The 16,516-nt window shown below is 35.2% G+C and overlaps 2 protein-coding genes across 4 annotated transcripts in view; one reads left to right on the top strand and one right to left on the bottom strand.

Moving 5' to 3' along the window:
• Positions 1–3,377: 3,377 nt before the first annotated feature.
• Positions 3,378–9,936, top strand: LOC126972326 (protein PFC0760c). 2 transcript variants are annotated; one of them, XM_050818998.1, is made up of 4 exons: positions 3,378–3,736; positions 3,869–4,992; positions 6,462–6,660; positions 8,019–9,936. In XM_050818998.1, the coding sequence occupies exons 1-4, from the start codon at positions 3,640–3,642 to the stop codon at positions 9,419–9,421; spliced, it is 2,823 nt and encodes a 940-aa protein (XP_050674955.1). In that variant the 5' UTR covers positions 3,378–3,639; the 3' UTR covers positions 9,422–9,936. The 2 variants fall into 2 exon arrangements, with proteins under 2 accessions (XP_050674955.1, XP_050674956.1); XM_050818999.1 differs by lacking the exon at positions 8,019–9,936 and adding an exon at positions 6,847–7,888.
• LOC126972349 (dimethyladenosine transferase 2, mitochondrial) overlaps positions 9,929–16,516 on the bottom strand; it is a 22,033-nt gene continuing 15,445 nt past the window's right edge. For both annotated transcript variants that reach the window (XM_050819034.1, XM_050819035.1), the window contains 3 exons: positions 16,212–16,351; positions 15,182–15,343; positions 9,929–10,116 (listed from right to left, as the gene is read on the bottom strand). In XM_050819034.1, coding sequence (XP_050674991.1) covers positions 9,954–10,116; positions 15,182–15,343; positions 16,212–16,351 — 465 coding nt within the window. In that variant the 3' untranslated portion in view covers positions 9,929–9,953. The remainder of the gene's footprint in view (positions 10,117–15,181; positions 15,344–16,211; positions 16,352–16,516) is intronic.

Here is a 16,516-nt window from a genome sequence, read left to right as displayed (position 1 = left end):
GCTGTGATTATCTTTAATGTAGGAAAGTTAAATTTTATAATTTAATACAATGTAATTATTAGGTAACACTAACTGCTATTTCTTATGTTGGTGATCCATTAAATAAATAAATAAATTAAGATACTATCCACTCCTGTAATGTCTGCAGACGTCTCATAATCTTTGAAGAACCTTCCAGCTGTATTGCTGTCATTACTAGCCTTGTTTAACGATATTAATCAGCAAACCAGTCACAATGAAAAACTCTTCCTGTGTCATATCTTTTCTTGCTTTTTTCAATAATCTATTTTCGCCTGTACAAACACTATTTTCTCTATACAAAAAAATATTCAATTGATTTTTTTCTCTTAAACTAATGCATATCTCAGATAAACTACATCAGTAAAAGATGTTTGTAATACAGTCAGCAGTCTAACAAAAATAAAATAAAGAATAAGTTCAATTCCTTGACCTTTTCATTAAATATTTAACCTTTTTAAGTGTTTTATAACAATTCTTTTGAATAACGTAATACTTTTGTTTTGAACATTTTCTGGGATCTTGTTGTAAAAGCATATACATCGCCCCTATAAAACACTTACTAACTCGACTTAGCCGAGAAGTAGGCATTATGAGCTTATGTCTGTTCCTGGTGTTAACATTATGGTTATGGCAGTTTCTAGCAAATTCATTCTAATGTGCCTATGAACATACATTACATTATCAAGAATATATTCTAGAGAAAGAGGCTGTGGACCCCATATCTACGTCATTTTATAAAAGCTGAAAGTTTGTCAGCGCATGCTCCCAACACAGGTAAGAACGATGGTCCATTATGGAGTTTGGGTTGCAGTGGCTTTGGCAGGTAAACGGTACTAAAGGTGTGTAAAATACCGATCTAAATATATCAAAGAATAAAGTGCGATTTTTCGGTATTACCTTCATCATATTATTAAAAATCACGTTATTCATTGCCAGACACTTACCATCGTGGCAACCCCTTGCCAGACACTTTTGATAGTTCCAACCATAGAATAATAACGCTTAGAAAGTGAGTAGAAGCACTTTCAATGTGGACGTTTATCACCACATACGTTTCCCGCCGCGTCAGTTTTATTCTGTCAACTTCCATGACAAACAGCGCGAAATTTAATTTAAAAATGACTTACTGTGCAGTGAAAGGGTATCACAACGCATCTCAAAATAAAAATAAAGATAAGAAAATCAAATTTCACACCTAAATACTATTTCACAACTTTTAATTTAAGCTAATAGATTCGTCAAAACAGCAAAATATTTTGTAAACAAAACAGACGCCATTAAAAAAAATATGTTGCCAGCTATGAATGTACTATATACCCCGAGTTCCTCCACTGGGATAGTTTTTTGTGTTTATTGGTAGATATTGATAGGAGGCTATAATGTACGACGCCACACGATGTTATAAGAATTCATTCAATTAGGCTTAACCTTTCCGGATCGGCGCGCTCCGGATCTCGCTGTACACTATTGATCGGCAAGCTTCAAGCAATTTCGCGGCATTTTCCCCGTGTGTATTATTTTACGTGTAGTTATAAAATGCTTATAACTAGGGTGATTTGAGTGACTGTCACTGAAAGCTTTTGAAACAAGCTATAAGACCATGTATAAATTATTCATATTGTCTTTCTTTTTTATTTCACACAGACTTTTCATTCGAAAAAAAGTGTAAAAATAGGTATATTTTAAAATAAATATTGTTATTATTGTTAATTACTTGTTTTATTTATTTCCTTTTATGTTTTTGTAATGAATAGTATATGTTAATTATAAAATAAAGCTTAAATCTACACAAAGAACGATCTTCGTGTAAAGTCTTGATAACGACCGCTCGCTGCGCCGGCCGGGAACAAGTGGACACATAAGTGCTTTGTCCGTAAAGCTATGACGTCGAATATTGGTGGCCTTGAATCGTAACGGATCGAAATGTGTTTGGGAATTCACTCGTTCATAACTGCGTAGGCAAATAAACCATCTTGTACACCTAATAAGGGTGAAAACTGGATGAGGTAAAAGAGTGCCCCGCGGCACAGCCGCTCTCATTGTTTTTTGAATTACCAGTGCCCGCGGGCACGGCCGATGCGGAAAGGTTAAGCGCTTTGAATAGTTACTATAAATATTTCTTTTAAATTACTGAATTTACCATATTATGTTCGGAAAAAATGGAGCTCGTGAGAACATTAACGGCCACTCTTTTTAACCGACTTCAAAAAAGGAGGAGGTTTTCAATTCGTCGGTATGTTTTTGAAGAGTTACTTCTTTATCGACGTATGAGAGAAATTTTATAGCAATTCGTCACGATTTTCGGTTACGTGCCATTTTTTTTAATCCAAGATGGCCGCGCGCCAAATTATGATTTCAGCAATATGGATATCGTATCCAAGGTTCTCGAGGGTGCAGAGAACGAATTTGGGATCATATTTGAAATCTAAGATGGCTGCCGAGCAAATGTATGATTTCAACAATTTTATTTCCATGTGGCACAACAATTTCCGAAAGATAAACTCCGGTAAAACTAAACCCTGAAACAATTGAATAAATATGTTACACTTTTTATAAATCTTTCGCAGTGGAAAGAATATATTCGTGGACTGCCGGAAAGCAATCTCTAATTAATAAAAGTTGCGGATGAGAGCGTGGGATATTATCTGATGATTTATATATGCTAAGTATATGATGAATTAGTACAATTCTATCTAGTATAAAACTAGTGTCGATCATTGTGGAGTTTTTGTTTTGTTACTTCGTCCATTACTAGGCAAAGGGCTCAAGCCCATAGAGTCGAGTCTTTATATTCTTTAACTTGCAAATTTTCTGACAAATATATATTTTGTAAAGCGTATTCAACTATACCAGCTACTCATACCAATTTATAATGCTAAAGGTAAACAGACATATTCCACAGACATCAAGATGGTTTTGTGGGACCATTATTTCATTTAGTCATTGTAATATCAAAGCTGTAATAAATAAATAAACACATTCAAACTCAAACGAGTGTCTCTGTGTCAGTGTTATCAGTTCCATTATCCAACCACAGAACACTTTTAGTCTAACGAGTATCCAACTGACCCGTAAAAGTACCACGTAAGTATTATAAGTAAGTGGTACATAGTAGAGGTCAGTGCATAATCCATTGCCCAACGTGGTGAACTTTGGAGCATACCAATGAGGTTCATATGTATAGAACGTCATTGGAGTTTGCTGCAGAATTTTACATAGCTTAAAAAATCTGTAATCTTTGTAAACACTCAAACCGTTAAACGTCAGGCAATTCCAACTTTTGACGTTTGGCTGAATGCGCATCTGTGCAGTGGTGCTAAAGAAAAAAAAACTTTTGACGTCGTCTAACGTCATATTCTAATTTGTAAATTATGGTAAAGGTAATAAAAACTCCACTTTTTAGTTTTTACTTTTTATTTCCTTACTTCCTTCTTACCCAAATTTCTTTTTATTAGTTATATATATACGCGTATTGCGTACAGCTGTTAGTAAAATACTATATAAATGTATAGTGCTTACCAGGATGTTCATGTAAAAAACAAATGATTACCTACACATAAAGACTTGTAATGGATAGAAACATAAAATTCTGAGTTAAATAAACCATTCTAGTGAACCATGTCGATACCTCCATTAGTTTGTAATACTCCACCACCACCTGACCAATGTGATGACGACAAAGATGATGTCGAGGGATTTGATTTACGATATAATTGTAAGTAAACTATATTTGTAAAATTATAAAAATTCGTAGACCTATTTTTCTATGCTATTCAGTGGTTTTAAAATAATTTAAACTTTTTACTTGATAAATTATTTGTTTTTTAAGAAATTAAATTAATTACAGTATCACAAGAGGATGATGATGACGATTATGATTATGAAAAGCAGTATTCTTCCTATTCTAGCAGCATTATTGTATCAGATAATATAAATAATTCAGAAAAACCAATAGAAAACCTTAATCATGATAACAGTGAACATGCAAATAATATCAGCAATGAGACACCATTTTCTTTGAAAATACCAATAATAGCTGAAGATGTCTCAATTCAAGTTTGTACAGCACTGGAAGATCTCAATTTAAAAATAGAAAATGAAGTTGTAATCCCTGATACAATCAGCGAAAGTGAGAGAACCGTTTCTGAATGCCAAGATGTATGTACAGATAGCATAAACAAATCAAAAAATGAGGACCTTGAAGAAGTAGTTAGGATAGATAATGATAGAATCTTGCATATAAGTAGCCCTGCAGTACTTAGAGATGATAATGAGTGTTTAGGACTTGAGACTGATTTACCTGATACAAATGCTCCCAGTAGTGCAACCGATGCTAACATATTTGAAAAAAAATTAAATACAGAACTTCAAGAAACTGTTAATAACAGTGTAAGTGGTAATACATCAGCCATAGCAGAAGATAATTTTGATGACTTTGAGGACTTTCAATTTTCTCATCATACAGACACAGAAAAACTTGATGATAATTTCAATAACCCTTGGCAAGATGATAGTAATGACACTCCTAACTTTAGCGAATTTCAGGCTGACTTTGACAATGAAAATTTACAAAGTCCATCTAAAACTCTTGAAGGTAATGTTGATAATACACAACATTCAACAGAGGAAATTGGTGATTTGGATGATGACTTTGGAGATTTTGATGATTTCAGATCATCCAAAGACACAAATTCTGAAGCAGATCCAATTCCAAGTGCTATAAATATAATTAACTTCCATAGCAATGAAACACAAATTCTAGAAAGTATTGACAAAATTTTACTATCTGTGTTCACTGAAGAAATACCGGAACCTGAGGAAGCAGTACACAGTAACCTGCTAACTGTTGCAAGTGCAACATGGCATCATTTAAAAGAAGTGGACATAAGACAACCGTACATAATTAACTGGAATACATCGTTGGGACAAAAAAGTCTTTTGAAAGCCCTATGCATTGATTCAAGAAATATTGTAAGTTATTTTACTGTTTTATTTATTATATTATTTAAATTGAAGGTCAAAACACTTATGTTTAACAATCTGTAACTTTGTTTGGGTTAATAAACCCAGTTACTAATTGATATTTTTTGTTGATCAAACATCATGAAGAAATGCACAATCTAAAAATTGTACACTCACATATACACTCATAATTTATACAGAGGTTGATACATTTAGAAAAAAGTTTAGATCTGCATTGTAAGCGTTATTAGTTTGCCCTCTTTACTATGTATCCCACCTTACACCTTAGGGAGATGGGAATGGCTGAAAACCAGCGCTGCATGAAAATATTATTTTAAGCAGCATAAGCTGAGCCTACTCCCTTTTGTCTTAATGTATGTTTGTATTAAGCTGATATTGTGTACTTAAATTAAGTTCAAGGCAATATATTTTATTATTATAAAATTACATATTATGTGTACAGCTGACATAGTCAGTGGTAGTAAGTTTTGAATTGACACCAAGAGAATCACAGGACCATTGTAAGCCCTTTTGTGTATCGGAGGGGGCAAATGAGCAAGTAGCTAACCTTACTCACCTTATGGAAAGTGACAACCAGCCATGAATATTTGCAATAACAGGGTTCAAGTGAAATCAGAAGTACTTTTAAAGTGGGTGTATGCTCTAAGCTTAGAGGTACCTAAGTCATATCTGTAAATGGCAAATGACTCCACATAGTGACTGTCTGTGTCAGGAATTGCTGTAAAAACCTTTGAGGTACCCATAAACAATAATTTACCTATGTCATATTATCATATGTCGACGACCTGTATAGCTGAGTGGTTAGCAATCCTACCTACTAAGCTAGAGGTCCCGGATTCGAATCCCTGTAGGTGCAAGCATTTATATGATGAATATGAATGTTTGTCCGAGTCATGTATGTTTAAATGTATTATGTATGTTTATAAGAATTTATGTAAGTTTTAAGTAAGTATATTGTATTAAATATATCATTGTCTTGTAACCCATAACACAGGCTATATATGCTTAACTTGGGGCAAGATAATTTGTGTAAAAAGTGTGTAAAAAAATAAAACTGGAAACATTGCACAAAGAAGTTCATTCTACTGTTTGATAGTATGTGGAATGAATCTCATATCATATATGCTATAATTTATATATTATAATGGTCCCTAATTCATCTTAATAATTTCATCATCATGATAATATTATTAATATACATTTCTATCCTATATAACAAAGAGAATATTATATTCGAAGATAATACTAGACTCATATATTTCTAGAAATATTCTAGTCTACCTATTTACTATTTAAGCCCCAATGTGAAAAGATACATACACACTGTATATGGTTGTTGGACTGGTTGATGTGTCTATCTGTGGCATTGTAAACTCCAAACCAATTTGACGCTTTTTAATTTGCTTGAAAGCTGATGTGATGGTTCTACTTGAGTCAATGGAGTCTCATTTTTTCAGTTATTTGTACCAAAATGGAATAGCAGTACTCCGAAATATGCTGCCAATGTTAGTGTTTCCCCTCTTCAACCTCAGAAACCAATACATAACCATACAACAGCAACAACCTCAAATACACCACAAACTGAAACCACGAACCAGGATCAAGTTACGAGCAAGGAGTCATGGATGGATCCGTTTAATTCCAATGGACATGAATGTAAGTCTATACACAAATAATTTTACTCTGAAAACTAATGCTAGTTATATTAACTCAAATAATAATAGATTTTATCACTCGTGGTTTTGTGTGACACTTCTCACTGGGATATTTTTTTGCATGTCTTGCACACGGATACATCTCACTAACATTCACACTTGCCTCCTCCTTATTCCAATCCTGCAGCCACTTATGCTGAAGCTCTTCTCCTAGATTTAGAACACCTTATGGCAACACTTGACCAAATGGCTCATAAAAATTCAACATTAAAGATATCTGAATTGCTTTTTAATGGTAAGTGGTTTATATAATATATAGTTTCACATTAGTTGCTACAATATTGTATATTGGCTATTGTACATTATTATATATTGACAAGCTGTGGATTTATATAAAAACAAACTACTCAGGATTATAGGAATTTATGTTATAATGAGTCAGAATTTTCTGCCCCTTACCCCGAATACCATAATCTGTTGAAAGTACATTTCTTCTTCCTTGTTTACAACATCAGTGAATGTCAATTGTTTATGGTCAAGGCAATAAATGTACCATAGCTGAACCTATTACTGCAACCATGAATAATTCGTTAATTGGACTAGGACTATTTGTGTTTTGTTTGGACGGCAATTGAGACCTAACATCTTATGTCTCTAGCTGCAATTGGGATGCGAAACTCTGAGGTAGAAGTTTGTATTTTCAAGAAACTGAGTGATATCTGATTTTTAAAAGCTATCTGCAATGGTTTGTTACAAAATTTTTAGAAGTTGCTAGATTGCTAGAAGAAACTATCCTCAATGGGAAATTAAATTTAAAATAGACAAAGCATCATTACAGATAATTAAAAAAATCAGTTGAAAGTTGTTATTGTTTAAGCAACATTGTACTAATATCATTTCACCATTTAGTTAAACCAGTTTCTTGTCATTATGTTATTTGTGTTACAAAATTCTGGTCAAGACTTATTAAAACATCATTAAAACGAGTGGGGATATTATAGCATTGTCATACAATTTAAAAACTAAATATTGATTTTTTAAAGAATAGGTACTTGCTATGTAGGTATTCGAAAAGCAATAGATACCTAAGCCAATAAAGGACCATAGAATATTTATCTCTATGTATGTCTGGACAAAACGCAAAAATTACTAAATAGATTAAATTCAAATTTTGTATGAATATTAACAAACAAATATCACGCTAAATGCAGGTATAGCATCTATTTCTTCTGCTTATAGAGTCCACCCGTCAACCCGGATGCTGCGGGCAGGAGATAGTTACTAACAGGATTACTATTTTTAGAATATACCTGACTACAAACTAGTTAATTTTATTGATGTAGTTGTTTTTCATTACAGCTTCAAGTAAGGAAGGTGAAAAAGCTACAAGTGAAATTAAGACTACTGTTGATGAACTCGAAAACACAGTTTCAGTAATAAATTTAAATAAAATACATTCCAGTACATTGAGTGTACAGCCCTTGCGTCAAATCAATTTGCCTGATACTCACATATTTACTCCCGTTGATTCGGAAGAACCCAGGTCTAAGACGATTCATTATGGTGATGGACCAGTTCTGATACCTAATAAGAAAATAGAAAGCGATAAAGATTCTATTCCACAGAATACAGAAACAAAACAGGATGAAGATGATTGGGAATTTCAAAATTTTAAAGGTGGCTCTGGTTCATCCATGCCTGTCTGTGAAACTTCGGTAGAAAAAAGTAAGGCACAGGATACAGATGTAAGGCAAATTCAAGAAGGAATAACATATCAAACTCAAATATTGCAACCAGTAAAAGTTGAGCCTGTGATACCAACATTGAACTGGCCTGATCCAGGCGAAGTTAAAGAGACATTCGATGATTTTACTCATTTCGCAAATAGCACTGCTTGGAACGAAGAAACTGAAAACACACCACAAATAAGTAACACAAAACCAACTGAAAACAAGGATGTAATTCAAAGCATTACTAATGTCGATGATGAATTTGATAATTTTCAGACAGCACCAAATCTATCTAGTTGTATTGTAAGCAGTACACTTACCGACAAGATACAGGCAAACAAAACAGAATTGCAAATTAATAATATAAAGGCTGAGGCAACGGATATATCTAAAAAACCAGTTAATTCATACCTGAACACAAACAAGTACAAAGATAGTATGAATTTGAGTTCAAACCTAACTATTCATTCAAACATTTTGCAACCCATAAATGCAGCTTCAAGTGCAACAAATTTGTATACTCAGAAAAGTGGACAAATTTTACAACCACTGTCACTAGAAGGATATTCTCAAATCAATTGGCCACAACCTGGCGTAGATTTACAAGATCTCTCGTGTTTTAATCCATTAGAAAGTTTACAATCGTTGAAAAGTAATTCGGGCTCCAGTGGTACTAGTAAAGTTGCTACCCCAGAACACATAAAATCTAATTCTATACATAATGATATGTCTGACGATGATGTTTGGGGTGAATTTGTATCAAGTCAACCTCACCAAACCCCACAGAAGAAAGTGGCAGCTGGCGATGAAGATGAGTGGACAGATTTTGTGTCAAATTCGAGTGTGCAACAAAAAACATTGAATACTATTAGTTTTAATGTCCAGAGTAATTTAAGTGTTCAAAAAGCATCAAATCACAGCATTAGTGCAAAATCGAGTCAAATACCAATTGAAATTCCTACTCTTAATTACATCACACCAAAGTCGAGTAATCATGGTGTTTTTATTGATAAGCATTTTCAAAATTTATAACACCACATTAAATATTTTTACTTTATTTTATTGTACTTAATAGTTTTAAAATATTTATGGTAATATGTAAATATATGGTGATGGTACCTCGTGTTAATTATTATTTTTATTAATTTCGAATATATTACTTTAATAACTTTGATGTTATTGGTTTATCTCAAAGTATAATACTGTCCATAGATTGTTAACATTTTTTAAATTATATTCATTATTATCACAATAAAAAGTATTATTGGATATTTTAGTCACCGGTTAATTATAAGATTTACTTATAATATACTATTTAAAGCAATAATTATTGTAAATATACTTCTGTATATATTGTTTATTTTGAATTTGTAAATTTTCTTCTAATATTTTGGTAAGCATAACACAGTGATATATTTAATTTCATTAGAAATGTATATTGTATGTAATAATAATTTATGTAGCCAAATGGAGCTTAAATATAAGCGTGTTGAGTTATTAAATATGTAATTGAATGAGTTGAAAAATAAAACCTAAACATAATTTTATTTTTAACTTTTATTCATCATAAATTTTCCGGCTCATTTTCTGAATCCGAGTTTTCTAGCTCTTCAAAATGAGCTTCACTTTTATCTTCATCATCGTTTAGATGTGTGGCAAACTTTGGTAAATTACTCTCCATAGTTGACCTGAACGGGCATTGTTCAAACTCCGGCCAGGACACAAATCTGAAATGAGATATCAAAGTGCTTGGTATCGTGAAATGATCATCTTTGAGGGCCTAATGCTCTGCAATGAGTTAGCTGGGAGATTTAAAAAAATATATGTTAGGGATTGATATGTAATCCCCAATCCGAACATTTAAAAGTTTTGTAAAACATAAAATACAATGTATTAAAAATTATTAAAATGAAGCTGTCTTCAACTTTAAATTTGCTACTGCTTCTAAACTACTGGTGATATTTTTATCGTTCTAACAAGAGAAAATAGCTAATTTAATTTATCTTAAAAGCAAATGTTTTAAAAAGAAAATAAGTGCATATAACTTTGTCATAAGGGACTTTACTATATTCACTACAAACAGCCCCCGGGCACAGTAGACATATGTACCAGTATGGTAACTAAGCCATGTCGATAAAATACTTACCTACACCTGTGTACACTCCTAACACAATAGGGTTGTCAAGTTATTTTTTTAACTTTTCTCTCAAGTTATATTTCTAATTTCTCAATTCGACTGTATTTTTGGAACGAAGTTCCTTATGGGGCTTTGCGGAGCGTAAAAAGTATAAAAGCGTAAGATTTTTATGTATACCGTATGTATGATGGCTATACAGAGTCTAATGTAATATTATAGTCTACTGATAAGTAATATTTTTAAACAAAATTTTATTGAATGTTTTTAGTTTAACATTGTGAATTATATTCACGAATTTATTATAATCGATCTCACGGTTTTAATATTCGAATACCTACTAATTATAATATTAATATAACAATAAATTATTCTTATATACTATACTAACTTGTAGTTTAAAAAACGAAAACCGGAGTTTTTATGGAGCCAAGTTCAAATAGCCGTATACCACACAATACGCTGGCATTTTTAAAAAGATCGCGGTAACAAATAACAACGTGACACTCGCCTCGTCTTGACCGCGAAAACCGCTTAGGGGCCTCGTCGATGCGCATGTTTGTGTGAGTGTGTCATTTCGATCGTTTGTAGGTAGTTTCCGTAACTGTATATATGTCTACTGTGACACGGGGGTTGTGTGCCGCTGACTTTCACACGAATTATATTTGTGCGGGGGTTAATGTACGCGCGTCAATCGAGATAGCTATTTGTTTTTATGAAAATACGGGACGAGGCGAGCAGGACGTTCAGCTGTTAGGTAATTGATACGCCCTGCCCGTTACAATGCAGGGCCGCTCAGGATTCTTGAAAAGCAAAAAAATTTTAATGGCACTACAATTGCGCTCGTCAACTTGAGACATAAGATGTTAAGTCTCATTTGCCCAGTAATTTCACTAACTACGGCGCCCTTCAGACCGAAACACACTAATGCTTACACCATACTGCTTCACGGCAGAAATAGGCACCGTTGTGGTACCCATAATCTAGCCGGCTTCCTGTGCAAAGGAGCCTCCCACTGGTTAAATTACACGCACACGCTTTTTCCGTACCTTTTCTCCTTGCTGTTATTATATACCTACTTATGTGTTTATTGCGATTATTTTATTCGGTTGTTTAGCAACGATCATAACTACATGAGCCAGAGATACCGATGGAGAATTTACTGGTACTGGTTGAAGAGAGATGGAAATAACTAGTGACTCTTACCTTATGGTGTTCGTATACTTATTAAAACTCCTCTTTATGTAAGAGGTTCATTAATTAAAAAAAACTATAAATAAGATTTGCCAACAAAATTTTATGAACGATGCGGAACTCGAACCCACGACCTCTGGCGTTCCGTGCCAGTGCTCTGCCAACTGAGCTAACCGTTCGAGTGACGTATCGCCATAAAATCTTGTATGCTTTGTTCAACTCTCAGGTTGTGGCTTCAGAGTCCCGCATCGTTCATAAAATTTCGTTTTCAATATTTATTTGTGTATCAACCCTAGAAGTGAGTTATCACTTTAAAAAAACATAAAAAATTATAATGTGTGTTTGAAGTAAATCCATCGAACAGCATTATATTACAAATATTGCTAAGTAGATAAAATTAATTACTTATAACCATGTGTTGCCATCAGTAAGGCAGTACGCGTTTAACCATTGATCAGGCCGTCCCCAGTTACCATTAACCATTCTTCTATAACCACTAAAGGGCCGGTCCGAGTAACCATTGTAACCAAATAATAGTACAGGGAGCCTACCATGAACTCTTATTGCGATTCAATTGACAACTTAAAATGAACTGCATTGCTATTTCGTACCAGGACGTGATTAGAGCTATCTAATTTAGGTTCACGTCAAATCAACTGATTAAATCGCAATGTATCAATTGAATCGCAAACTGATTTAGTTTGTTCATTCATTTGTACCATGAGGTACTATTACAACCTAAACTAGATAGCTTATGTGTCAAAGTGAGCGATTCGAAAAAAGTTGCTACTTCCTTAGAGGAAAGTGAATCGTGTTGTTAATAACTTTTAAAAAATAGTGTAAATATACAGAAAAGGAAAATTTTATTGATGAAAGATGAGATGAGAATACTTTATCGGACTTTTTTGTAAAACAAAATACTGAAAATAAATACCGAAAATGAAAATACTAAAGATGAGGCAGTAAGAGCCCGGGCTATAGCCTGTTCGCAAGAACGAATTAAAAAAATGTACTCTGTGCTCATGTCAAATCAAACATAAACGGAGGTGCGTTCATAACTCGTTATTATTACGAAAACACATAAGCAAACATTTCATTTGTAATTCAAAGAACTATATTTATTTATATTACTTTTATTTAATAAGTACAAAAAGGGGCTAAACAGTTCCGAGCGCGCTCGGTAACGTACATGCTCACTGAACTAACGAATATAATTTATATTCGCGATCTGCGCGGCAACCGCCGCTGCACAGTTTTATAACTATGAGTTCCGAAAAACTCATAGCCAATGAATTACTGGCATTCCTTCAGCACGCAATTGATAGTATGGACGAGATCAGTATCATCCAGATCTGTGCATCAAATTTCAAGAGTGAGGAGATCATCAACGCCAAGACGCGGTTTTGATGAAAACCGACCAGATGCCGTCCCGCAGGAGGGTTGAAAGGGGGGAGAGAAGTCTTCAGGACATGATAATTCTCCTGAAGGTGACTGATCCTGACGGGATACCGTCTTTCGTGGCAAGGAACTTGAACAAGTTACCGCCCGTCACCTTCGACCATGTCGACGTCACCAGGTTGCTGAAGGACATCACAAACCTTAAGCCAGGCCTGGCAGAAGTAGTGTTGAAATTAGAGGCAGAACTCAGAACACCATCAGGGACCTGCAAGCTGAAGTTGCGACTTTGCGCAACAATACTGTTGTAAGTAGGTCAATAGAGGCCAATAACATCAGCACACGACGTGGGGCTTGCATTGCTTCGCCAGCGAGTTTTGAGCGATCAGCGAAATTCGACTCGACAGCGGCCGCTGTGCCCGCACGTGTAAGCGGTAATGTACTTGCCGCCCGTCCCTCACCTCCTCCCCTCTCGGACGTGTCGCCTGCTGTCGTTACGTCAACACCTCAACGTGACTATGCTGCTGCCATCCGCCAGCAACCCAGAAAGCAGACAGTGCTGAGGACAGATAGTGGAAGCGGGCACGCCCGCACCGAACCAGCTTGTAGAACTATGTCGAAGTGTGTGACCGACAAGGATGGCTTCATTAAGGTGGAGCGGAAGAAGAGGAGGCCTCCTAGTCATAACCAATGTGGCACAGCACCGATAGGACAGAACCAGCTCCTACGTCCCGTAATCCCAGCGCCGTATATCTACGTTTCTTGCTTTCAACACACTACCAAGGCCCCCGACATTGTTCAGTAGTTGGTGGAGAAGACAAGGTTCCGGTTGGGAGTCGAAAAGTTGGTGACGCGTCACGCAGTAGACTTTAACTCTTTTGTTGTTCGCGTCCCGACAGAACATATATCAACCTTCCTGGACGTGCGGCTGTGGCCGAAGGGGGTCGTGTTCCGCAAGTATCGCGGACGTCGCCGACCGCCGGAAGCTACTGAACCCGCGCTTCACATCGCCGCGAAAATGTGACGTAGATTTAAGTTATATATAATGTGTATGTTAGACTATAGTCTATACCTTATAAGGTATTTATTTTATGGGCCTTGTAGCCTGAAATAAAGGAATTATTATTATTATTACTGGTTTATAATTTGACATTATAAAGCGCAATTTTAAAATGTGTTGTTAGTATTTTCTACGCAAAAAAACCGCTAATATCATATCATTTTAAGTTTCGAAACGCAACGCATATGGTTCGAATAAGAGAGACAAACTTATGCAACGACTGTAGAGCGTCATGTCTTTCTCACACCGCAGGCCACAGACAAATTTATTTCGTTCATTATTCTTAAGCGATCCAAACGCCATTCAGTAAAAGGCACTTCATGGTACGAATTTTAGCAATTCAGTTTGGGTACTTAAACTGAACTGCATCGGAATCGCATCGCTTATTAAAAGTTGATGGTAGGCCCTCAGATCCGATAGCGTACTCACAACTAGAACCATTAATTCATGTTATATAACAAGTGTCATAGGTAAATTTAGCACCTTAAGTAAGTTAATATTATTCCATAATAACCAATATATATATATCTTAACCCCTTAAGTGCACCCCTCTTCAATGTGTTAACTGTGTAAAAGTATTTTAATAGCATAGGCTTACTGAATTTAAAATAGCACCCATGCCAATATATATAGGTAACTAGCTGACCCGACAGACGTTGTTCTGCAGATATTAAAAAAAATCTGTTTTATAGGAATTTGCCGATATTTCAAAACATCAAGAATTATTTCGTAAAAAATGCTCCCTGTTGTTATAATGAAATTGTTTCACAGCGGAACTGTCAAACCGTGCGTCACTAAATTCTCTCAAAGAAAATATGTACATACAAAACAAATATTGAATAAAAAAATAATCATGGGTCCCAAATCGAAATAAAAACTATCCTTTCTCTCAAGTTGGACTAAACTGCACTCCATGAAGTAATCCCCATTAAAATCCGTTCATTAGTTTAGGAGTCCATCGCGGACAAACAACGTGTCACGTAATTTATATATATTAAGATAAGATTACCTTTTGAAAAGAGTGAGTTTCTGTTGTAATGAGAGATCTCCGAATTCGGTGAATATAGTCATATGTGGCAGCGCAGCGTCGTTACTTGACACAATATGTTGGATTGTGTCTGGAGGATCCTGGCCTGTTATCAGCCACACTCCACAGCCAGGTATCCATTGTCTACATTAAAACAGTTAACATTATTTAAGTTCGCATTTCCTTATTTATTTAAGGGCAAACAGCACAGGATACACATGTCAACCTATAAAATACAGTGGGAGGCTTCTTTGCACCAGTGGGAGCCTCCTTGGCACAGAATGCCGGCTGTGCGGAAGCAATAATGTGTAAACATAACTCTGTTTTGGTCGGAAGGGCGCCGTAGCTAGTGAAATTACTGGGCAAATGAGACTTAACATCTTATGTGACGAGCGGAATTGTAGTGCCCCTCAGAATTTTTGGGTTTTTCAAGAATCTTGATTGGCACTGCATTGTAATGGGCAGGGCGCATCAATTTCCATCAGCTGAACGTCCTGCTCGTCTCGTCCCTTATTTTCATAGAAAAAACCTATAAATTATAACAGGAAGTCCTAAAATCGTGTTCCTGCAATAACACATCGTGCACATAAAAATACTAAAAAATAATTATAAACTAGACGCAAATTGAAGTCCTTAGATAAATTACGAACAAATATAAAAAAATAAATTTGTTTCATAAGTGATTCTACTTCGCTTACCTATTCCACGTGTGCCAGTGATCGCACTACCGAAACATCCTCTATTGGAAACCACAAAAACAACGAGTACACTTTTCTAAAGGGCCGGCAATGCACTTATTCTTCCTCTGGTGTTGTAGGAGAATGTGGAGAAGGAGAATCCAGCATCCCATCAGGGGTTACGATCACTACCTAGGCGCCCTTCAAACAAAACACAATAATACTACTTCACCGCAGAAAATAGCTTTGCTGTGGTACCGACCAAAGCATTCCGTGGCATAAAGCCACTGGTAATATATCCTTAACATGAGCTAGTATTTTCATGATTTACTTACTCCAACATTGGAATGACTCTTGTGGTTTTCGAGAAGGTCTGTGGCTTGAAATAATACCACAACAGTGGTAAATACTCCGGTGGACACGGCAGTTTCTCCTTTTGTGTTATATTTACTAAATACAAGAAATGATCATCCATCTGGAAAGATATCAAGTCTAGTGAACAAATGAACTTATAAATACAAACAAACAAATAATTTTAAGGGTATGTTCCCATATGCACTGCGAGCACTGCACAGTGCTAAGACCGTAGAAAAATTCGTTCCGTTGTGGACTGCCAGTATACTGCCGCAGTACCCTATAT

This window comes from Leptidea sinapis, chromosome 26 (genome assembly GCF_905404315.1).
Source record: "Leptidea sinapis chromosome 26, ilLepSina1.1, whole genome shotgun sequence".
NCBI lineage: Eukaryota > Metazoa > Arthropoda > Insecta > Lepidoptera > Pieridae > Leptidea > Leptidea sinapis.
This window is presented reverse-complemented; position numbering and strand designations above follow the sequence as displayed.